General features: G+C 42.0%; 1 protein-coding gene across 2 annotated transcripts in view; it reads right to left on the reverse strand.

Moving 5' to 3' along the window:
* The window catches only part of ADAMTS10 (ADAM metallopeptidase with thrombospondin type 1 motif 10), a 143,669-nt gene that overhangs the window by 61,616 nt on the left and 55,997 nt on the right, over positions 1–26,056 (reverse strand). For both annotated transcript variants that reach the window (XM_069976650.1, XM_069976648.1), the window contains exons 10-15: positions 22,329–22,475; positions 13,925–14,066; positions 11,316–11,423; positions 10,875–11,020; positions 10,071–10,134; positions 9,404–9,506 (exon numbers count right to left, since the gene is read on the reverse strand). In XM_069976650.1, the coding sequence (XP_069832751.1) occupies positions 9,404–9,506; positions 10,071–10,134; positions 10,875–11,020; positions 11,316–11,423; positions 13,925–14,066; positions 22,329–22,475 (710 nt within the window). The remainder of the gene's footprint in view (positions 1–9,403; positions 9,507–10,070; positions 10,135–10,874; positions 11,021–11,315; positions 11,424–13,924; positions 14,067–22,328; positions 22,476–26,056) is intronic.

The raw sequence follows: 26,056 nt of genomic DNA on the forward strand, positions 1-26,056 counted from the left end.
AAGCCATAATGGGTAGTTTATGTCCACTCAGCCAATTAACTAATTTACCAGTCTGACTCATAGTTTCTTGACAGCCCCAACCACGTAAATGCTGTAACTGGGAGGCCAGGAAGTAGATATAGGGGTTCGGAAGGGCTAATCCCCCCGCAGTCTTATGTCTCTGTAACGTTTCTAGTTTGATACGTGGTGTACCTTTGCGCCAGACTAGATCACGGAATATACCCTGGATCTTATGAAAAAAACGGAGTGGTATCCACACAGGGGAGTTGTGGATAACATAAAGCAGTTGGGGCATCAGAATCATCTTTAGGAGATTGCCTCTCCCTATGGCAGAGAGTGGGAGGCGGCACCAGGTGTCTACTTTAATCATGAATTTAGACAGTAACGGTTGAAGGTTTTTGGCAATAAAATCTCTAATGTGTGGGGTTATTATTATTCCTAGATATTTGAATTCAGTGACAATTTGCAAATTAGTGGAGACTAGAGCGCCTTCAGGCAGCGGTTTGAGGGGGAGGATAACTGATTTAGTCCAGTTTATGGACAGTCCAGAGCTTACTCCATATTCTTCTATAATAGACATGATATTAGGGAGAGATGTAAGGATATTACCGACGTATAGAAGCATATCGTCAGCATATAACGACACACGTTCCTCTCTGACACCCCTGGGGAAGCCCTGAAATGCTGAGGTCGTGCGCAGAAGGCAAGCCAATGGCTCTATAGTAATTGCAAAAAGAAGGGGCGACAGGGGACAGCCCTGTCTTGTGCCCCTTCCCAGCTCGAACCCCTCTGAGAGACATCCGTTAGCCCGGATTCTGGCCCTTGGTTGTTTATACAGTAATTGTACCCATTTGAGAAATTGGGGCCCAAATCCCATCCGCCTCATGACAGCCCATAGGAAGGCCCACTCGACGCTATCGAAGGCCTTCGCAGCGTCGAGTGAGACCACCGCCGGGGACCCCGTCTCCCCCGCCCCCAATTGTATGTTCATGTGGAGCCTACGTAGATTAAGGGCAGTGGACCGTTCTGGCATAAAGCCCGATTGATCACTGTGGATCAGGGAAGTTATCACTTGTGTCAATCTATTTGCCAAAGCCCGGGCCAAGAGCTTTACATCATTTGTTAGCAGAGATATGGGCCGGTAAGAGCCTGGCTCCTTAGGGTCCTTGCCTGGCTTTCTAATGACCACTATTGTAGCCTCCCTCATTGAAGGGGGTAGGGTGCCTTCTTGCAAGGAGTCACGGTAGACCTCTAACAGTTGAGGAAGTAGGACATTCTGGTGTTTTTTATAAAACTCAGCAGGAAGACCGTCACATCCAGGAGCCCTCTCATTAGAGAGGGACTGGAGTGCGTCCTCCAATTCCTCAACCACCAGAGGCCCCTCCAGCAAATCCCTCTGCTCAGGGGTTAGGCTGGGTAGGTCAATAGAGTGTAAGTAGTGGTCCAGCTCCGCGTCTGATTTTGTTAGAGTGGAAGTATATATATCTGTATAGTAGCCAAGCAGTACCTCTAATATGCCCTTATCCGTATTTACTAACTGTCCTCCCACGTCAGCCAATTCCACAATATGGTTCGGGCCCTCCTGTGTTTTTACAATAGTGGCCAATAAGTGACCAGCACTCTCCCCCTCTTGGAAGAAGCGTTGCTTCTGGAAGAAGCGTTTGTCCTCAGCAATTTTCAATAAGTGATCACTATAGAGTTTTTGTGCCTCCTCCCATCTGTTCTTGTGCAATGTGGAAGGATCTGTAACCATAGCGTGTTCTGTCTGTTGCACCCGATCTCTAAGAGCGATAGTTAATTGTCTCGCTCTCGTTTTATGGGTATTTATTTTCTGGATGTAGATCCCTCTAACGAAGGCCTTCATGGTCTCCCACACCCACAGGGACGAGGCAGATCCAGTATTTATATGAAAAAAGTCAGCTATGGACTTATCGATAGAGGGACCGTCATCCACCAGTTGCATCCAAAATGGATGGAGTCTCCAGGGCATAGGGTTTTCCCGCCTCCCATTCCCTATATTTAGACAGACCTTAATTGGCGAGTGGTCGGAGACACTTCTGGGTAGATACTCTATATCAGTAAGGTAAGAGAGCAATGATGGTGTACCAATTGCCATGTCTATCCTGGATAGAGTGCGGTGCGAGCCAGAATAACAAGAGTACTGTTGGCTATGAGGATGACGTAATCTCCATAAATCGCTCAGACCACACTCCTCCAGCAGACGCGACAAGGCCGTATGCTGAATATCTGAGTGCGGCACACCCGCAGAGAAACGGTCTAGTTGTGGAGACAAGACATTATTAAAATCTCCAATTATAAGTACAGGCACAGGCGGCATGGAAGTAATATAGGTAATGACACATTTAAGTACTTCAACATTATATGGGGGCGGGATATACACAGCCACCAGGACCATTGAGACACCATAAATATCACAGTGTAAGCATATAAAACGGCCCTCATTATCAATTTTGGAAGAATGACATACAAACGGTATGCGCTTATGCACAAGAATACTAACGCCCCTAGCATGGGTGGAGAATGTGGAATGATATGCTATCTGTGCCCATGCTTTCTGAAGCAGGCCGGTGTCATCCCTGGTTAAATGCGTCTCTGAAATGCAGACAATCGCTGGTTGGAAAGATTGGATATACGAGAAGATAGCACATCTCTTAGTAGCATCCTTAAGACCTCTAACGTTCCAGGCCAGGACCGTAATTCCAGAAGTAGACTGGGCCATGTGGTAAACAGAAACGCTTATGGTAGCTTTGAGTGCCTACCGGCAATGCTGATATAAATCCCCTCAACATGACACGTGCATAAATACATTGAAAAACAGGTAACAAAACATAAACAGACAGAATTCTCCCAATAGAGAACAGGCGGGGCAAAAGAAAAAACTCCGAGCCCTTTGCAGACCCAGCAGGGTGTATATGCATAGTATCTGTACTCGCCCCCTCCCGCACTCAGTACTGAATAGTGAGGATAATGTCCCCCGTGACAAATTCTTAACCTTAACGGTTAGGCACACATCTTGAACTTAGTGAAGCTGGATCGAGAGGTAGAGGGCCCAGCTAGCAACAATCTCGAGAACAAAGCGAAACAACACTTATCAGGCATCCTTTTGTAGATTGCGCTCGTTGTTCTCTAGCCACTGCAATGCTGCTTTTGGTGTCTCAAAAAAGTGGGTGGTCCCCAGGGCAACTACCCGGAGTTTCGCAGGGTAGATGGTAGAATAAGGGACTTGTAGAGCTCTCAGGCGCTTGCGAATATCCACAAACTGTGCCCTTTTCTTTTGGACTTCGGCAGAGAAGTCGGGATAGATAGATATTGTAGTTCCATCAATGGATAAATCATCATGGTTTCTAGCCAGGCGAAGTATTGTATCTCTGTCCCGAAAATGAAGAATGCGCATCAGGACAGGTCTGGGAGGGGCCCCTGGTGGCGGTGCTCTGAACGGCACTCTGTGTGCTCTTTCAATGGCAAAGATATGGGACAGATTATCCGCCCCCATTTTATCCCTGAACCAGGATTCAAAAAAAGCAACTGCATCTTTCCCTTCAACTTTTTCTGGGACTCCAAGGAGACGCAAATTATTGCGCCTCAGCCGATTTTCCATATCATCAGATTTATTAATCAGCAGGGATACATTATGTGCCACACGTTTTAAATCACGTTTCATAGGGGAGGATTGATCCTCCAGCTCGCTGACACGGCCCTCCACCTCACTTATGCGCTCCTTTACTTTTCTCATGTCCTGACGGACTAAGTTTATGTCCTCTTTCAGGCCTCCAATATGTGAGTGCAGGGAAGCACTGACCTGTGTGAGCGCAGCGTATACGTCCTTAATGGTGGGGTTTTTGGCCGGAGGAGGGAGCTGTGTTGGTAACATGGCGGCACCCACGTGTGAGGCGATTTTACTCACAGTTTCTGACCTTTGTGGCTCCGGAGTATCCTCCTCTGGACCGCAGTGCTCAGCACCAGCATCTTGTACTGAGAAGTCTGAATCCTCCTCATGGGATTCTGCTGCAGCCCACTCCGAGCGCCTGGCATATTTCTGCAGCCGGACCGCGGTCTCTTTACTGCACTGGCCTCCCGCGGCGCCATGTTGGTCGTACGATGTAGCAGACCCGCTGGCCTTTGCCTCCGCTCCTCTCCTCTGTCCGCGCCTCATTTTGCTGCCAAGTCGGTGTGGAGGGTCACTGGCGCCCACTCTCTCCTCCGGATCACAGCTCACCGGTAAACAGTCACGGGGAATGCAATAAACATGATACTGTGTGCGGGAGCTCAGCTTCCGTGCTGCTGCCTACATCGCGCTCAGGCCACGCCCCTCAAGATAAACTTTTCTAAATCCGAAGCCTACAACGTATCCCTCGATCCTCACTCTGTATCTACTCTTTAAGCTAACTTTCCTTTTGTATGGCCCTCTACAGGGATTACATACCTGGGCATCCGTATCCCTCCTGACCTCTCTCATCTTTTTTATGTCAACTTCCTCCCTTTATTGGTGCGATTTACCAAAGATTTAACTTCCTGGACTCAAAGAGTTCTCTTGGTTTGGGAGGATTAACATCATAAAGATGACCCTTCTCCCCAGATTGCTCTATCTGCTCCAGACCATCCCCGTTCACATCCCTGCCCCCTTTTGGAAGCGGGTGCAACGCCTTTTCACCTCCTTTGTTTTGTCCTCCGGTCACCCACGGATCAAGTGGGAGACCCTCACACGCTCTAAGGATGAAGGTGGCGTCGGCCTACCTTACAGTCGGTTGTATTATCTAGCGTGTGTGCACTCCCGAGTTTTGGATTTATTCCATCACTCGTCCTCTAAGCTCTGGGTGCAATTGGCCCAGGATGTCTGCCAGAGATTGCTGTCAACTCTCCCGTGGACATGGTCTCCTTCGATTCATGATCTTACTCCATTATCCTATACTGTCCGCCATACGCTTGCATCCATACCAGCGTCGGCCTCCTCTCTTGCCCTCCTGAATAGAACGGGTCCCCTGACCCCGATTAGGGATAATCCGTCTTTCCCGGCGGGCCTTTCTTCACCCTTTCTAGGCGTACCTACTCATTCTCCCCTATGTTTCCATCAGGTGGTCAAACAAGGGGCCCTGTTACCCTTGTCTTCCATTCTCGACCCCACCTTACACACGGCCAGACATTCCTTTGAGTACATGCAGCTAAAGCATTTTTACTCTTTCCTCTCCCACACCCATAATTTACACGTAACTTTATCCGATTTTGAACGACTCTGTTTGGCACCTGCATGTCCCTCTCACGCTATCTCTCTTATTTACCGCATGTTACTGTCTTCTTGCTCCCAACAGCTGCCCTCTTATTGCTCTGCATGGGAGGTGGAGCTAGGGAAACAATTCTCCCCGAAACAGTGGCAGAAGGCCTTTTTCCTCTCCCACAAGGCTGTAATAGCGTGTAAAGCCCAAGAAACCAGTTACAAAATAATCTCTCGATGGTATAGGGTCCCGGAAGCACTACATAAGTGGTACCCGACGGTCCCTGATGAGTGTCGGCAGTGTGGGAATGCAGGTGGCAATATGACACATATTTGGTGGGGTTGCCCGAAGCTGTGGAGCTTCTGGAACACTGTACTACAGCTTATCCGCGACATCACAGGCGTTTCTATCCCTGGCACTCCTGAGGCAGTGCTTCTGTTTATGTTTCCACCCGCCCAAACCCGCTTTAAGAAATCTCTGGCTCGACACCTCCTCCAGGCTGCTAAGACGGTAATTCCTAGGAGGTGGAAGTCCTCGGACCCCCCCTCCCTGGATGAGTGGTTCGCTGAGATTAACCAGATCCACCAGATAGAAAATCTGATTGCGCGTACCCCGATAGAGGTCAAGAAGTACACTGCTACCTGGGGCTCTTGGTTGTCTTTTCAGAGCACGGACACTTACAGGAGCGTCACCTCCTGAGGATCTCAGGCCCGTTTTGTGTACTAGGTTTCCTGGGTGAGCTCCCCTCCCTCTCCCTCTCCCTTCCTTCTTCCTCCGGTTCATTTCAATTACATCAGGTGTCTGGACGCCGCCGCAATTCTCAATTTTTACTTTTCTTCCTCTTTCTCTAATTCAGTTTTAGTCTTTGGTTTCAGTGACCTTTCAATTTACCAGACATGTTCATGTACTCCTCCACTTCTTTCCCCCCCTTGAGTGTGTTGTATGTATCCCCTTGTCTATGTCTGTAGTGTTCATGGCACTAAGTAAATTCTCTCTCATTGTTGTGTAGTTTCCCGGGCACCTTCATAACCCACAGATCCCATCCCACTTTTGCTAGGTGCTTTTTCATATTTTCCTGGTTTTGTTCGCCACTGCCGAGGTTAGGCACCTTCGTTACTGCTTGGACCAACTACTTCACCTTGGTTTGCACTGTCGCACTGTACTACATATTTGCCCTGTTCTCTACTTCTGTGTTGTTGTATTTTGGGACCTCCCAAGGTCCGTGTCTTGCTATGTCGGTAAATGTTTGTTTTTTGAAAAAATAAAAAACTTAAAATTTAAAAATTACATCGGCTAAACTTTCTGACAAGCTCTAGTATAGACCGCAATTGCAGCACAGATTGTGCCACAGAAGTCTTTTGAAATGTCCATTTTTTTGTAGATTCGGAATTTTGAAGGACAAAAGGTCTGCAACGTCCACACATCCATAAGGAATATGGATGAGTGACCATTCCCACTTATTTAACTATCACCTTCCCGCTGCCGGCACTATTACACGCACCAACAGCAAGCAGGTAAGGGGTGGGGGGGTTGTGTAGAGCTGCGGGAGGGGCCCATAGGGGATAGAGGCGGTCTGCTGCTGCCACTCCTGTTGTGCTGAGCGACAGCAGCAGATCGTTGCCATCGTTAGTCTTTAAACATGCTGAAAGATGTTAGAAGACAACGATCAGCCAACAAAGTGCATGTCGGCTGATCAATGCCTTTTTTTAACACAAAGCGATTATCAGCCGTAATGCCAAATAATCATCCAACTACAAGGGCCTTTAGTGACAGATTGTGCTGGAGATGTAATTTGCATCTGATTGACTTTTAGCATATTTTTTAACGTCTAACATTGTGAGACATTTGCCAGTTCTTTTGGACAGGTGTGTTAAAACCTTAAATGACTCAAAAATATTATTTACTTGATTCATGAAACAGAGTTCAGGACCTCATTCTCAGCGTCAGAAAAGCGTGATCGTTCCAGGTCCAGCTGTGTTTTATACTGACAATAATTGTGATATGGACTTGGCCATAGGCATGTGCTGTAAGCCAGGTCTTGGAAGCATCATGTTAAAAAGTAACAAGGAGAGTTAAAAAACAGATCTCTCCATATAAATGTGCAGAGCTCTAATTCATAAAAGCCTCTTGGCACCCTGATCTCTGGAGGCATCTGGTTGCATCTGGTGTGCATTAAGCTATGTTCCCGGCCTCATTTCCCCTTTTGCACCTCTGCACTCTCTCTAGGAATGTGCTGAGCCGAACATTTCAGCTAAATCTTCCACTTTAGATTATGTGAGTGAGGAATCTCCCTGGGGACAAATTCCCTAGTAACTCAGCAAGAGAGAACTTGGTGTATCTGGAAATCTGGCAGAGGGAGTAGACGAGGGGAAAATAGCTAATGAATGTAAAACAGTCAGTTTTTGGACCCCCCCCCCCCATACTTTAAATGTGAGCTTGTAGCTAGGCAGTAATACTGTTCAATAAGTTACTATGACTATTCACAAATTAAACATTACAATTGTACATTCTCTCAGTTTACATGGGTTTCCTCCTGATATTTAAACCCCCCGCCCGCACACACACACACACACACACACACACACATCCAAACACATGCTGCAAGGTTACTGAAATTCTTATGAAGTTAGCCTTAGTTTGTGTGTCTAAGATGGGGAAACTAGCTTGTGAGCCCATGTTGGACAGGAACTAAGGATGGGAATCCTTGATGCTGCAGAATGTATTCCTGGTTCGCTCCATTGCCTCCTATATTCATGCCTACTTATGCATATTCAAGTATCCATAAGCAGGCAAGTCTTAAGTAGGCGTGAATGTAGCAGGAAACGAGTAAAACGGGCGGTGGGAGCCTAAAATATGGGTGTACTCCTAACATACTACTTTACATAGGTTCTCTTTAAAGAGTCCCTGTCGTTTATTTTTTTTATTTTTTTTTTGCAGAAATCAATAGTTCAGGCGATTTTAAGAAACTTTATAGTTGGGTTTATTAGCCAAATATGCCATTATCTGCATTTAAAAAGCCTTTTCCCAGGTCCCCCCCTCCCTCCTCTTTTCCATCCACTGCAAAAAATCAGGAAATTGTGACTTGTTGCATCAGACATACCCAGTCTGGTCTATAGAGAGGGGAGGAGGGAGGAGGAAGGAGGGAGTTAGACGACGTCAGAAAGCAGATAACAGAGGATTACAGGCACAGAGCTGGGTGAACGCTGTAATCAGAGCTCAGAGCTGACTGTCAGAGGAGATAAAGGGTGAGGTATTTGTAGATTAACTCTTTGTTGTCCTGTTTTGGTGTTTTATTTAGCTCTTTCCATAGGAGAACAATGAAGACAGGGGGGAGAGCTTCAAACTGCTTTTTCATGATAAAAATGCATTTTTCGGCTAATAAACCCAATTACAAAGTTTCTTAAAATCGCCTATACTATTGATTTCATGACAGTAACACTTTAATGCTATAGAAATGTCACCCCAGGGAGCCCCCAGAACCCACCTCATCCCCGGAAAGGGCCATGCATACAAACTCTCTACTGCATGGGGTGGGTTTGGGGGCTGCCCGGGGTTACAAATTCCCTTTAACGTTTGCAAACACCAGGACTTACAAGCATCGGAGAAGCGGCGGAGAAGCAGCTGGTTTGTCTGCATGAACCTGTTGATAGGTTTCCTTTAATAAATTAGTTATTTTCCATAAGTCTTCTGGATCCAGTTGTTCAGCTATCTAGAGCGGAATCTTGTTATGTTATTTTCCATGGGACCGATCCCTGGTGGGTATACAGGAATTGACCTGTATGATGACTGCAGCACTGATTGATATGCGCATATGGGTGTTGTGGCTATATCTATCCTCAAACCCAAAAGGTGAGCAAAACCTTATTACTCCATAGGAGTTACAGAGCTACTTAAACAATATTACCCTATGAGGCGCTCTGTGTATCTTTTTTTTTTTACTTTGTTACATGGTTGTAGGGAGCAATCGCTGTCTAATAGGGCCAGTGATCCAACGACAAACAAGCTAACTCCCCATATTGTGTTGAAGCCTTGCAACAGGCTCACTAGACAAGTGGCAATCTAGGAGACCAGTGCTCATTTAGGGCCTCATGTCAAGCCATCTAATAATATATAAACATGGTCCTGAAACAAGCACTTGCTATTGGCACAGTGGCCAGCTTCATACTTCCTACCTCCTTTGTAACTTTTCCAAGAATAATATTTTCCCCGAAATGCCACATTGTCAAATTCTGCACATTGCAGCTCTCGAAAATCCTGTGACCCTAGTGGACAATCCTGAAAAAAACAAGTATTATCAATTATTTTCTTAACATTAACACTATGTGAACATTAAATGGGTTAGGTGGAGGTACAAAATAAAATGGGAATACTGGCTCAAAAACTAGAGATAAGCGAACTTGCTTAAAATTCACCCAAACCTGAACAGCCAGCATTTTAATCCTGCTGCCTAAAGAAGATGGATGCAACCTGAGGACTGCTTGGAAAACATGGATACAGCCTATGGCTCCACTGGTGCGCTGGTTTCCCCTGGTGTTAACTTTCTTACCCAACATGCAGGAAATGACTACTATTGCTGGAGATAAGGAAGTCAAGGACAGTGAGGGTTTGGGCACTTCAGGAATGGTGAGGGGAATTAAATGCCAAATGTTGGGGTTAGGAGAAATTGCAAACCTGGACACTTTCATGAAGTTCACTCTTTACACTATTTAGGGGTTTTCTAATCTAGTTTTGAACTAGAAAATAGCAAAACTCACAAAAAGTGACAAAATATAGATGTATATCATGTTTAGAAGTCCATGTACAGTATATCATCGACTAATGTACTGCAAATAAACTTACATCAATATTGCAGGATCGGTATCTTTTCCTCTCTCCTAAGCAATATTTTCCTCCTATGGTCGGCCTACAATCCAATACAGAGTTTGAAAATGTTTACTATAGCATATTTTTAAGGTATAATAGAAATCTAATGATATTATGTTATATATATATGTTCTGAGTCAACATTACCAATAAAATGTTATTTTCCCATTTAGAAGAACTTTGGGCTATGTTCACACAAGGTCAAAATGACTACTGTTTTTTGTTTTTTTTTTGGATGGCAGTCACTTCACACCAAAAGACAGCCGCAAATAATGATCATGATCAAAATTATCAAAAGGTAGACAACTTCCCCCCTAAAATAGTCCATCATTTCAATGTTGTATGAACATAGTCCTAATAAATGCGTGAAATCGTCAACCAGATATCCTAAAATGTCTGTTTTATTGAAGGGGTTATGCAGGATTAGAAAAACATAGATGCTTTCCAGTCTTCCAGTACTTATCAGCTACTGTGTGTCCTGCAGAAAGTGGTATATTCTTTCCGGTCTAAAACAGTGCTCTTTGCTGCCACCTCTGTCCATGTCAGGAACTGTCCAAAGCAGGAGAGGTTTTCTATGGGTGTCAGACTGGAAAGAATACACCACTTGCAGGACATACAGCAGCTGATAAGTACTGGAAGACTGAAGTTTTTTTTTTTTTAACAGAGTACCCTTGTAAATAGTGTGTGCTGGTGATTCCACAAGCACACAATCCTGTAGTTCATATAGAGTACCAGGCTCTGGTTGCTATCATTGTTATCATAATATATTGGATCCGTTACCTCGGACTATCACAGTGGCGGACTGATGAGGATACACCTCCTCCACAGGTTCTGCTACATTCTCCCCACGATGACCATGGCCCCCATGCTCCATCTACGCCCTCTGGACGGGTCCCAAAGGGAACACATTCCCTCTTGTAACACCACTGTGGACAGAGTATTGCTATTAAGTGGCTTTATGTACAGTTTATTACTTACGTTTCTTACATCTATCTGACTTTGTGTCATCATATCAAACATTATCAATGACCATTCAGCTGTTCTGCTCCTCCAATAGGGTAAAGGTTAAGATTGTTGTAAGAAAATGACTCCATCTCATTTGAGAATGATGTTCTCCATCTGCAGTAATACCCATCAATACATGGACAACAGGAAAGAGAATTCTTACATTTATTATATCAGGTATGTTAGATTTTTGACTTATAGCATGTTTTTTTTTACCCCTTTTTCTATAGTGTTTGTCTGGCAGATGGTTCCCTCAGCAGCGGGGATGCTGTTAGTGATACATCGACTGGTTTTACTTAAACACCAAAGTTCACTGCAAACTTCCTGGAAAAAATGAAATAGACTTTGATTACACATCTGAATCCCATTATTGGTTAGTAATATACAGCTGCACGAGCTGCTGTCTTGTATCCATACAGGCGCACATTTCATAATACAAGAAGAGTGTCAGATGCACTCAGCTGTGTAACATGCAATGAATGTTGTTCCATGTATTGTGTCACAACAATATATATGTGTCCTCCTGAATGAGATATCTGTCTCTGCTGGGTCTATAGGACAGACTCGCTTTATTTTACATAAATATAAACAAAAAGCTATTTAATAAAAAAAAAAGAAAAGAAAAGAAGAAGAACACAAGGTTTTCTATGAGTCTGTCCTTAGTATTGGCCATAAATGTGTGATCAGAGAAGACACAGAATACAGCATGCATATGTACACCCATCTGGGTCTAAGGGTCCTATTACACGGGACGATTATCATGCAAGAAATTGTTTTATCATTCGAATTTAAATAATAATCATTTTGAGTGTATGCAGGCAGTGATCGGAAAATTGTTCATATGTCTTTGATTGCATCTTTTAAGCCGACCATAAAATCATCATTAATCGTTCAATAAATGTTCCCTAAATTGTACGCTAATTGTACGCATTGTTCGATCCTTTACTGGGAGTAAACGATCGTGTTAACGATTGTAGTAACAATAGTAACGAAAGACAATCCTTCTGTGTGTTATAGTAAGCGATTTCAGGTTGTTTCCAAAAGCGTGTTAATTGTTAATCGTTAATAGGAGATTATTAAAAATCACTTTGTCTAATAAAACCCACTGGATCTAACCCCCTTTTAAGTAAAAGCAAATGTACCATCGAAACTTCAGAAACGTTTTGAAAAAGGGACCGCGCCACCAGAAAGCCGGCGCTGAGCAGGTACTGCAAAAAATTTTTTTGTAGTTTTGATGGTACATTCGCTTTAAAGGGATTGTGTCATTGGAAAAAAAAAAACATTGTTCAACCTCTTCTTGTCAAATCGATTTTTGTTTTTTTGCCTCCCATGTTTTTTGCTCCTCATCTTTTAAAGTGCAGAAAAATTTCCAATTAATTTGAAGCCATAGGATATATTTCCAAAATGGGAAAATGGGGTCCGTCTTTCTGGACAGCCATCGTTTAGTAACGAGGGTGGCAAATAACATTCATAATCCATAATTTATCATGTGCAATTTTTTTATTTTTTGCACAAAAAAATAGTGTTGCAGTACTCCACTCCTACCTGCGCGAAAACATTGTGCAAACACAAAGAATATGGGCAAGATTCATCAAGGCCTGAGCACCAAATGATAAATTCTGTGAGTTTTTACGCAGCTTGGAAAAAATGTGCAGGCAAAAAAAAAAAAAAAGATTGCATGGGTGATACAGACATGGGTGTTATGTTCACACAATGTCAAAAAAAGAAACAAAAAGTGGTCGCTTTTTCAATTTAAAATAATGATTTTACCGCAATTTAACTGACTGCAATTACAATGCATTGAAGTCAATGGAAAGACGGGCGTCCAATGTAAACAATGTATTGAATAATGGACGTTATTCATCATTCTTCATTATTTTCAGACGTCTTTTGCAAACATCGGACATTTTTTATTAGTTGTTCACACACAGTTTTTTACTATTAAATTCAATGGACTTCTTAATTAAGACACACCCAAAGTCCAATTAGTAACCAACGACCATCATTGCACAAGGTAAGGCCAGACAGCTTAATGACATCCGTTATTTTAGACTCAAAATGAAGGACGTCATTTTAAAAAGAGCAGAAAAAACTTTGTGTGAACATAGCCTCATAATAGTCTTAGGGCACATATAACATCTACACAACTTGCGCAAAAATTTGCAGACCTTTATCATTTATCATAAGGTGCACAGTAGAGATGAGCGAACCGGGTTCGGGTTCGAGTCCATCCGAACCCCAACGATCGGCATTTGATTAGTGGGGGCTGCTGAACTTGGATAAAGCTCTAACGTTGTCTGGAAAACATGGATACAGCCAATGACTATATCCATGTTTTCCACATAGCCTTATGGCTTTATCCAACTTCAGCAGCCACCGCTAATCAAATGCTGAAAGTTCAGGTTCGGTTGGACTTCGCTCATCTCTAGTGCACAGGTCTTGCACATTTTTGTACACTAGCACAATGTTTTAGCACAATTTTTTGGCAAACATAACTTGGCTAAAAAACTATGCCTGGGTATTGGTGAAGTGTAATTTTTGCGCAAAAACGAAACAATCACAATTAATTAATCAGGCTTATAAAGTATCTAACCTGGAACCATACCCCTTGCAAGCGATAAAAAAAAGGAAAAAAGGCACAGCTGGCGTAAACTGGTCACAAATAGCGCACATTATAACTTTTTTTTTTTTTTTTACAAATTGCATTAGAATTCTGTCTCATTTGAATCAGTCCTATGTGTGAAACTAGTTTAAATAAACGTAAAACGTGGTGAAGTATGACTTTGATTTTCAAATGAGCTAAACAAAATAGGAAGGGACTCTACCCCGTATTTACACTGGCGGGATTTAATTCCATGTTGAAAACGACATTGATCATCCGCATCATAGGCTTGTCCTGGAGCTTGTGTAGGATAAATGAAATCTTGCCGCGGAGGAGCATTGTTCAAACAGACACCCAATCCAGAACTGTGGGAGAAAGCTGAATTAACATCAGAAGAAAACAGAATCCATATATATATATATATTTCACCTGCTGTATCCAGTGTTCTTCTGCAAAATCATATAGGGTTACTCTAATCTTAAAGTAATGCCATTTTGCTAGGATATGCCAAGGCAATTAATATTTACATGGGCAGGAGTTGCTGTGGTTTTGTGATGAGTAGAGATGAGCGAAGCAAATGAAGTTTGCAAAAAAATTCACTTTGGTGACAAAGCTAATTTTTGCAAGCTTCCTTTTACAAATTAAAAAAAACCCCAGATATATACATATATATGCGGACTGGTAAGTATATATATATACACTGTATATACACTGTATATACCAGTGATTTTCAACCTTTTTTGAGCCGCGGCACACTTTTTATACTTAAAAAATCCCAGGGCACACCACCAACCAAAATGGCACTAAAACAGTACATATTATACATATAGTTAATAATATAGATTCTAAATGTATTTATACTCACTCAGTGTGAAACCTGGGCCTGTTTTCTTCTCCCCACTGTGCTTCTCTCCTGTGCTTCTCTCCTGTGCTTCTCTCCACCATACTTCTCCCCCCTGCTTCTCCTGTGCTTCTCTTCCCCGTGCTTCTCTCCACCATACTTCTCTCCCCCATGTTTCTCTCCACCATACTTCTCTCCCCCGTGCTTCTTTCCTGTGCTTCTCTCCCCCATGCTTCTCTCCACCATACTTCTCTCCCCCATGCTTCTCCCCCATCCCCAGGTTTCTCTCTCCCATTGTTTTCTCCTGTTTCACAGGGGCACCATAGTTTGGGGAACTTTCCCCGCGGCACACCCGACCATGTGTCGCGGCACACTAGTGTGCCACGGCACGCTGGTTGAAAATCACTGGTATATACAATACACACACACATATATATATATATATATAATATATATATATATATATATATATATATATATAAATACACACACACAGTGGTATGTTGGTTTAAAGTGTAACTGTCATGTTTTTAGTATTTTGCAATAGTACAAGCGATTTTAATAAACTCTGCAATAGGTTTTAATAGGCAAGAACGTCTCTTTCTGTGCTCAAAAAGCAGTTTCTCAGCTCCACTACCCCTCCCCCCCACACACACACTTCTGTGTCCATTATAGCCTATGGAGGGGGGAGGGGCCGAGGTAGGTGAGTGAGCAGAAAGAAGAGACATGAAGGTAAGCTGTTGGTAGACTGGGCATCTAAAGAGCTGGATTCAGAAGTCAGAAAGGTCAGTGCTTATCTAGAAACTTGCTGAGAGAAGATTGCAGGATGTTGGGCTGTGCAGGACTGATATTTTTCTGCTACGTGCTCCCTCACTCCTCTCAACCGCTAACCTTTTCCATAGAGAATAATGGACACAGAAATCCTGCTTCTTTTGAAGTGAGGGGGGGTGTTAAAAAAAAACAGTTGTTTTTTTTCTTGTACAGAAGGAATCACTTTTGCTAAATAAAACCTATTACAGAGTTTCTTAAAATAGCTTGAACGATTGATATTTATTGTTTTCTGAAAAATTACATGAAATGACAGTTAATCTTTAAAAGTAACTTGGATTAGGAGCATTTTGCGAGAAGAGCTCTTAGTTTTTTTAAAATAGTAACTTGGATTAAGAGCATTGCTTTGGTTTAGGAGCTCCCTGTACTGGGTGCGAGGGGGAGGGGCATGGTCTGCATAGGGTGATCTACAGCATTGTACTGACCCAGGAAGTCTCCCTCACCTTCCAAATCATAGCAGATCCACTTCAGGCTGGGGCTTGTATCAAAGGACAGGACTGTGGAGGTGATCTCTTCATAGCTGTAACCTCTCTCTTCCCGGAAAGAGAGAGCTGCATGTATGTGCCCACATATGTCCTGCTCATTCCTTCATGCTTCCTGCTACAGTGTCCATATTAGGACATAGTCAGAAGTCAAAGTCAAGAATCATTTTGATACAAAAGTGACTACTGACTTTGATTACTGACTCTGATTACTGACTGATTACTGACTCTGACTTCTGACTCTGACTTCTGACTCTGACTTCTGACTCTGACTACTGACTCTGACTACTGACTCTGACTACTGACTCTGACTACTGACTGATTACTGACTTTGATTACTGACTCTGATTACTGACTCTGACTACTGACTCTGATTACTGACTCTGATTACTGACTCTGACTACTGACTCTGATTACTGACTCTGATTACTGACTGATTACTGACTCTGACTTCTGACTCTGACTTCTGACTCTGACTACTGACTCTGATTACTGCCTCGGACTACTGACTCTGATTACTGACTCTGACTTCTGACTACTGACTCTGATTAATGACTCTGACTTCTGACTGATTACTGACTTTGATTACTGACTCTGACTTCTGACTGATTACTGACTTTGATTACTGACTCTGATTACTGACTCTGACTACTGACTCTGACTACTGACTCTGATTACTGACTCTGATTACTGACTCTGACTACTGACTCTGATTACTGACTCTCACTTCTCACTCTGACTTCTCACTCTGACTTCTCACTCTGACTTCTCACTCTGACTTCAGACTCTGAATCTGACTACTGACTTTGATTACTGATTGATTACTGACTCTGACTACTGACTCTGACCACACAGACCTCTGACAGCAGTCCTGCTTCTCTATTCTAGCCTGTTGGACTACGCTACTGTATTATGGGGATCTGCAGTTCCATCCTGTATCTACAAACTACTGCACTTACTATACATTATACTCCACATGCTGATTTCTATACTGTGCAATAACTTATAATATGACATATTCAGCTGTTTCTCCTTGTTTGTTTCATCTGTTCTACATGTTATTCCGAATAAAAAAAAACATTATTTTTGGGGTGTGGAACCAATTGTCTGCATTTCAGTGATTTCTTATGGGAAATTTTGCTTTGGTATAACAGTGGATTTGGATTACAAGCATGGTCCTGGAATAAATTACACTCGTAATAACCACTGTATATGCTTACCTGTCCGCACTCCCCCGTTTTCCTCTTGTGTCTCTGATGTCCTCTTCTCTCCAGCCTGCCCAGGCAATCACCGGTCGTGGGGATGTCATCGATTAACTAAGTGGGCTGTCACTCTTATCTCTGGGGATTGACCGCCTGCCTAGCCAATCACTTGCCGGCACTGTCCCATCTCAGTAAATAACTGACTAAGCAGGCTGGAAGTGGTACAGAAAAGGTCACCAGAGACACAAAAGACACAGAAGAGAACACAGGGCAGCACGGACAGTTAAGCATTAAAACTGCATCAAAACAGCTAAACAATTCTTTAACAATTTTAGTGTGGTTTATTAAAGCTACTCTGTACCCACAACCTGCCCCACCCATCACTACCACCGTTGGATAGCTGCTTTTAAACGAAGATCTCTCCTGGGGTCCGTTTGGCAGGTTCTGGGAACGTCATGTAATGCAGGTAGTTCCTGCAAAATGACGTTCCCAGAACATCATCCGGCAGCCGAAGGAGGCTGTCTCACATAGCCCCCTCCCGCTAGCACTGCCCGGAGGGCAGCTGCGCTCCCCCAGGGCGGTTAACCCCATTGGCGCAGCGGTCCATGAAACAGCAGCGTCTATGGAGAATCCAGAGGGAGATCCGCTCCCCCCAACCCCCCATTAACCACATCGGACCCGTTCGATCGATTGCATTGCCCGAGGGGGGGGGGCAACCCATGCGCTGCCCAATGCGTCTGGGCTGCTATGGTTAGAACGGTCAGGCCCCTGCACTTAGGCAGGGGTCTGATCGTTTGAAAGAACTGTCAATACAATACAATATATATTTATATGTGAAAAAGCTAATAAAAAAAAAAACACCACACAAATACATAAAATAAATAAGTAAAATAAATAAATAAATAAATTAAATTAATTAATTAATGTAAATAAATAAATATACATCCCCCCTTTATAAATGATCCCCTATAATTGAGATACATATATTTGATATCGCAACATCCGTAATGACCCCATCTATTAACCCGTTACATTAATTATCGCACCCTATTAATGTCGCAAAAAAATAAATAAAAAACTAACCAAAATGACAAAATTAACAAAATTTACAAAAGTTTTTGTTAATCCCACCCTATATACCCTATATAGAAAAAAGCCATCAAAAAGACACATGTACCCAAAAGGTGTATCACTAAAAACGTCAGCTTATGCCGCAAAAAAAAGCCGTCACATAACTCAATTGGCAAAAAAATATTCCTGCTCTTACAAACTGCAAGACACAAACAGTATAGTATAAATGCCATAAACTATATCAAAAGCCATATAAAATGGATATCACTATAATTGTACCAGCCTTAAGAATAAGGATAACTTGTCATATGTAACGTATAGTAAATGGCGTACAATAAAATTATGAAAAACAGCTGAATTGTGTTTTTTATTCATACCACCTCATAAAAAATTTAATAAAAAATTATTAGGGTGTCACATGTTCCCCAGAATGGTAGCCCCAAAATTCACCGAAATTCACCATTCATGTCTGAGGCCTGTGGTTGAGTTAGGTGACGCACTGTGGCCACATATGGGGGATATTTAGAAACATTGGAATAAGGGGAATCAATAGTGAGTGGTATTTCTCAGTTAGTATTTGCTGTATTAGAGGAAAAAAATTATTAAAAAAAGAATATCTGCCAAAAAAATGAAATTTCCCCTCCAAATTGTCAGGACGGAGCAGGTAGGGACACGACATGACAGTGAGCCCTGATGCTGAACCCCCCCAATCGTCTCTACCTACTTGCCTCACACGGCCCTAGACAGTCGCGGACAACCACGATGACATTCCCTACACTGGGTACGTGCACACAGAACAAGATAGACAGACAAACACAATTTTGGGTAGTAAACTAGCAAGGGTCAAAACCAGACGGGCAGCGCAGTACAAAAACCTGTTTTCATCTGTGAAAAGCACTGGGCGCCAGTGGCAAATTTGCCAATCCTGGTGTGTTTTTTTTTTCAGATCAACTGGTGCTAGAGATTTGTAATTTACTTCTATTAAAAAATCTTATGCTACGTTTACACGAAACGATAATTCGCCCGATCGTACGATTAACGATGTTGGAGTAACGATTTTTTTTCATAACGATCAGCGTTTAGACGGTACGATATATCGTACGGAAAATTCATTTTGCGATCGCTTAAGCCTATCTCACACATTGGTTAAATCGGCGAACGACTGTTCATACGGAACGATCAGCAAATTTTTTGCGAACGATTTGCAACAACGATTTGAGAAGTTGTTGAAAGATCAAAATTAACGATTTCTCGCTCGTCGTTTGATCGTTTGCTGCGTTTACACGTACAATTATCGTTCGAATTCGATCGTTATCGTGCGAATTCGCACGATAATCGTTCCGTGTAAACGCAGCATTAAGTCTTCCAGTACTTATTAGCTGCTGTATGTCCTGCAGGAAGTGGTATTCTTTCCAGTCTGCAGAATAGGAAAGGTTTTTCATGGGGATTTGCTCGTGTTCTGGACAGTTCCACTGTCTGTGTCAAACTGGAAAGAATACATCACTTCCTACAGGACATACATAAGCTGATAAGTACTGGAAGACTTAAAGTGTCACTGTTGTTAAAATTTTTATTGCAGAAATCAGGCGATTTTAAGAGACTTTGTAATTGGTTTTACTAGCTGAAAAATTTATTTTTATCATGAAAAAGCTGTTTGAAACTCTCCCCCCTGTCTTCATGGTTTTCCTATTGAGAGAAAAAGTCAAAGCAGCAAAACAGGACAACAAAGAGTTAATTTACATTCACATCGCGGGCTCTCTCCTCTGACAGTCACCAAAGACCTCTCTGACCTCTAATTAGGGCTCTAAATAGCTCCCCCGCTGAGCAATCCTTTGTTCTCGGCTCTCAGCTGCCCAATAATCTCGCTCCTGCCCCCTCCCCCCTCCCCTCTTCATAGACCAGACAGATTCGACTGATGAAAAAACAGTCGAGATTTCCTGATTCTGAGGAGTGGATGACAGAAAGGAGAGGAGGGGGGACCTAATAAAAAGCTTTTTACATGCAGATAATGGCATATTTGGCTAATAAACCCAATTACAAAGTTTCTTAAAATTGCCTGGACTATTGATTTCTGCGAAAAAATTAACGACAGTGACACTTTAAGATTTTTTAATAGAAGTAAATTACAAATTACAAATTACTATACAGCATAGATCTCAATGAGAGATCAGTGTGCCTATACTAGAAGTCCCCCAGGGGGGCTTCTAGTATATGAAATAAAATAAATAAATAAATAAATAAGTGTTATTATTTAAAAAAAAAAAAAACTCCCCTAATAAAAGTTTGAATCACCCCCCTTTTCCCATGTTATAAATAAAAATAAATAAATAAATAAACATGTCTGGTATCGCCGCATGCGTAATGGCCCAAATTATTAATTTATTTCATTCCTGATCTCACACGGTAAACGGCGTTAGCGTAAAAAATCCCAAAGTGGAAAATGCATTTTTGGTCTCATTAAATCCAGAAAAATTTTCATAAAAAGCGATCAAAAAGTCAATCACGGTACTGATAGAAAGAACACATCATGGTGCGAAAAATGACACCTCACACAGCCCCATAGACCAAAGGATAAAAGTGCTATAAGCCTGGGAATGGAGCGATTTTAAAGGAACATATTTATGTTAACAATGGTTGGAATTTTTTACAAGCCATCAGATAAAAGAAAAGTTATACATGTTACATATCGTTGTAATCATAACGACTTGAGGAACATTTTTCAGGAGTCAGTTTTACCCCAGAGCGAACGGCGTAAAAACAAATACCCCCCAAATAAACAAAATGCGTGTTTTTGTTTTCAATTTCACCACACATTTATTTTATTTCTGGTTTTGCAATGTTTTTTATGAAAAAATTCAGCCTGTCTTTGCAAAGTACAATTAGTGGTGCAAAAAACAAGGGCTCATGTGGGGTTCTAGCTGAAAAAATGCAACTGCTATGGCCTTTTAAGCACAAGGAGGAAAAAAACACAAGTGCAAAAATCGAAATTGGCTCTGTCTTTAAGGGGTTAATTAACATTTTAGGCCTGTTATGAATAGCTACAATACAGTATATGGCTATGTTCACACAACGTTTTTTAATCTCCGTTTAAAATGACGTCCGTCATTTTGAGTCTAAAATAACATACGTTATTTAGCAGCCTGGCCTCCCCTTAGTGCACTGACAGGTGTTTGTACATTATTCTAGTTTGGGGTTACTAATTGGACTTTGGGTGCGGCTTAATTAAAAAGTCCATTGAATTTAATAGTAAAAATGGAGACAGAACGGTGACAAAAGGAAAACTGAGTGTGAACTACAAATAAAAAACGTCAGCTGTTTGCAAAAGACGTACAAAAATAATGATCATGTTCATTATTTTGACGCCCGCGGCAAATACGTCCGTTATTCAATACGCTGTGCGCATTGGACTTCCGTCTTCCCATTCACTTCATTGCATTGCATTGCAGTCTGTTAAATCTTGGCAAAAACGGACGTTATTTTAAATATGAAAATCGGCCGCCTTTTTAATATTTTTGACGTTGTGTGAACATAGCCTATGGCTATGTTCACACAACGTCAAAAATTTAGAATAGGTGCCTGATTTTGATATTTTAAAAAATTGCCGGTTTTGGTGCAATTTAACTGACTGTAATGGCAATGCATTGAAGTCAATGGGAAGACGGATGTCCAATGCACACAATGTATTAAATAACGGACGTTTTTGCCGGGGACGTCAAAATAATGAACATGATCATTATTTTCGGGCGTCTTTTGCAAACAGCTGTCGTTTTTTATTAGTTGTTCACACACAGTTTTCCTTTTGTCACAGTTCTTTATCTGTCTTTACTATTAAATTCAATGGACTTTTCGATTAAGACACATCCTAAGTTTAAGTAGTAACTAAAATAATGTACAAACAGCCGTCATTGCACTAAGGGGAGGCCAGACAGCTAAATGACGTCTGTTATTTTAGCCTCAAAATAACGGACGTCATTTTAAACGGAGCTGAAAAAAACGTTGTGTGAACATAGCTATATTTGTGCTGACAATCTATTGATAAATGTGGTGTAAATAAATCTTCTTGTGGTCTCATAGGCCTAAACATCCAACCCCATTATTCTTTTTATTAATGCAAAAAATATATATTTTAGAAGACTTTATCATAAAATGAGTATTTACAGGTCAAATAAACAAGAGTAAAATGAGCACGATGATATTACTTACTCTAAGAAACTTGTGATGTAGTCCCGACTGCAAGCTGACCATACAAAGGGATTTGTCTTCATAGTAATATGAGCAGCCATAAGTTTGGCTGTTTCTTGACCACGGGATCCACAACCATTACCAATGCCATCATGGTTCATGCCAAATCTAAGTAAGTGAAGGGAAACAGTTTTGTCATCATTATATAAAAAATGAAACATCACAAGTATAGAAATAAATTGTCATTTTTTAAAATCTTTTGTGTCAGAGATTACTGTACTTAAAGTGTCACTGTCGTTAAAATTTTTATTGCAGAAATCAATTGTACAGGCAAATTTAAGAAACTTTGTAATAGGTTTTATTAGCTGAAAAATGAATTTTTATCATGAAAAAGCAGTTTGAAGCTCTCCCCCTGTCTTCATGGTCTTCCTCTGGAGAGAGAAAGTAGAGGCAGCAAAACAGGACAACAAAGAGTTAATTTACATTTACATCACAGGCTCTCTCCTCTGCAGTCACCACTGACCTCTCTGACCTCTGAATAGAGCTCTGAATAGCTCCCCCACTGTGCAATCCTTCTCGGCTCTCAGCTGCCCGCTAATCTCGCTCTTTCCCCCTCCGCCCTCCCCTCTTCATAGAACAGACAGATCCCACAGATGAAAAAACTGTGAAGATTTCCTGATTCTGAGCAGTGGATGACAGAAAGGAGAGGAGGGGGGACCTGGGAAAAGGCTTTTTACATGCAAATAATGGCATATTTGTCTATTAAACCCAATTACAAAGTTTCTTAAAATCGCCTTGACTATTGATTTCTGCAAAAAAAAAAAAAAAAAATTTAATGACAGTGACACTTTAACCCCTTAAGGACAGAGCCTGAAATGGCCTTAAGGACCGGAGCAAATTTTATGAATTTGACCAGTGTCACTTTATTCATTAATAACTTCGGGATGCTTTTACCTATCCGGCTGATTCTGAGATTGTTTTCTCGTGACATATTGTACTTCACATTTCTTGTAAATTGGAGTCGATACTTATAACGAATCTTTAACCCAAAAAAAAACCCAAAATAGCGTGAAAAATTGTGAAAAAATGCATTTTTCCAACTTTAAAACTTTTCTGCTTATACAGAAAATGGTTATACCACATAAATTATATATTAAATAGCATTAGCAACATGTCTACTTTATGTTGGCGGCATTTATTAAACTATATTTCATTTTTTTTAGACAATAGGAAGCTTAAAACATTAGCAGCAAATTTCCAAATTTTCAGTAAAATTTCAAAATCAGATATTTTTAGGGAACTGTTCAGGTTTAAAGTGTATTTGAGGGGACTGTGTGTTAGAAAGCCTCACGAAGCACCCCATTTCAGAAACTGCACCCCCTAAACTCTGCAAAAGCACATCCAGAAAGTTTTTTAACCCTTTAGGGGAGTCACAGAAATAAAAGCTAAGTGTGTAAGAAATTTGAAAATTTTAATTTTCTGTGCAGAGATTTTATTGTAATCCAATATTTTTCATAATTATAAACCTATTACCAGAGAAATGCACCCCAATATTGATTGCCCCATTTCTGCAGTTTATAGAAATACCCCATATGTGGCCCTATTGCGCTATTTGACGCAACCACAAGCCTCAGATATAAGGGAGCGCCTAGTGAATTTCAATGGCTCCGTTATTTTTGGTCATTTTTGACTGTACCACTTCAGGTTGGCAGAGGCTCTGGGGTGCCAAAACCTAAAAAACACCCCTAAAGGGACACCATTTAGAAAACTACACCCCTCAAGGAATGTAACAAGGGGTGCGGTGAGCATCTGGACCCCACAGGTGCTTCACAGATTTTCCAAACAATATGGCTTGAAAAAAGACTAAAGTATTTTTTACACTAAAATGTTGTTCTAGCCTTCAATTTTTCATTTTCACAAAGGGATAAAAGGAAAAAAAAAACACAAAACATGTAGCGCAGTTTCTCCCGAGTACGGAAATACCCCATATGTGGACATAAAGTGCCAAGCGGGCGCAGGACGAGCCTCCAAAGGGAAGGAGCGCCAATTGGCTTTTGGAAGCTGGATTTCACTGGAATGGATTTCAAGGGCCATGTCGCATTTACAGAGCCCTCGTGCTGCCAAGACACTGGAAACCCCCCACAAGTGACCCCATTCTGGAAACTACACCCCTCAAGGAATCTAACAAGGGGTGCAGTGAGCATATGGACCCCACTGGTGACGGGCACAAATGTGGAAAAATGTGACGTGAAAGTGAAAATTTTCATTTTTTCACTTTCATGGCACAAATGTGCCCGTCATCCAGGGGTCCATATCCTCACTGCACCCCTTGTTAGATTCCTTGAGGGGTGTAGTTTCCAGAATGGGGTCACTTGTGGGGGGTTTCCAGTGTTTTGGCAGCAGGAGGGCTCTGTAAATGCGACATGGCGTTCATCATCCATTCTAGCCAAATCCAACCTCTAAAATCCAAATGGCGCTCCTTCCCTTCGGAGGCTTGCCCTGCACCCACATGGCGCTTTATGTCCACATGTGGGGTATTTACGGACTCGGGGGAAATTGCTCTACACATTTTGTGTGTTTTTTTCTCTTTTAACCCCTTGTGAAAATGATAAATTCAAGGCTAGACCAACATTATAGTGTAAAAAATTTAATATTTCATTTTCACGCCACATTGTTCCACATTTGTGCCCGTCACCAGTGGGGTCCATATGCTGACTACACCCCTTGTTACATTCCTTGAGGGGTGTAGTTTCCATAATAGGGTCACTTGTGGGGGGTTTAACTGTCTTGGCAACACAGGGGCCTTTTGAATGCAACATGGCCCCTCGAAATCCATTCCATCCAAATCCAGCCTTCAAAAACCAAATGGCGCACCTTCCCTTTGGAGGCTTACCCTGCACCCGCATGGCGCTTTATGTCCACATGTGGGGTATTTCCGTACTCAGGGGAAATTGCTCTACACATTGTGTTTTTTTTTATCTTTTAACCCCTTGTGAAAATGAAAAAATCAAGACAAGATCAATGATTTAGAGTAAAAATTTTAAAAAAATTACACTAAATGTTGGTCTAGCCTTGATTTTTTTCCATTTCCACAAGGGGTTAAAAAAGAAAATGAACACAAAACGTGTAGGGTAGTTTCCCCTGAGTACGAAAATACCCCACATGTGGACATAATTTGCCATATGGGCACAGGGCAAGTCACCAAAAGGACAGAGCGCCATTTAGAGGCTGGAATGGGGGATGGAGGCCATGTCGCAATTACAAAGCTCCTGTGCTGCCAGAACAGTAGAAACCCCCAACAAGTGACCCCATTCTGGAAACTACACCCCATAAGGAATCTAACAAGGGGTGCAGTGAGCATATGGACCCCACTAGTGATGGGCACATGTGTAGGACATGTGCCGTGAAAATAAAAAATACCATTTTTTTCATTTTCACGTCCCAAATGTGGCCGTCACCAGGGGGCCATATACCCGCTGCCCCACTTGTTAGATTCCTTATGGGGTGTAGTTTCCAGAATGGGGTCACTTGTGGGGGGTTTCTACTGTCCTGGCCGCACAGAGGCTTTGTAATTGCATCATGGTATCCTCTAATGGGAATGGCGGCCATACCTACTTAGCTGGGGAAAAGGGACAATTCTAATTTATTTGGGGGTATTAGGCCAATTATTAGTTTATAAGGTTGGAAATGACAGGTGTCCATCAAATTCAACCTGTGTTGATCCAGAGGAAGGCAAAAACCCCTCGTGA

The sequence above is a fragment of the Dendropsophus ebraccatus genome, chromosome 7, assembly GCF_027789765.1.
Source record: "Dendropsophus ebraccatus isolate aDenEbr1 chromosome 7, aDenEbr1.pat, whole genome shotgun sequence".
Taxonomy (NCBI): Eukaryota; Metazoa; Chordata; class Amphibia; order Anura; family Hylidae; genus Dendropsophus; species Dendropsophus ebraccatus.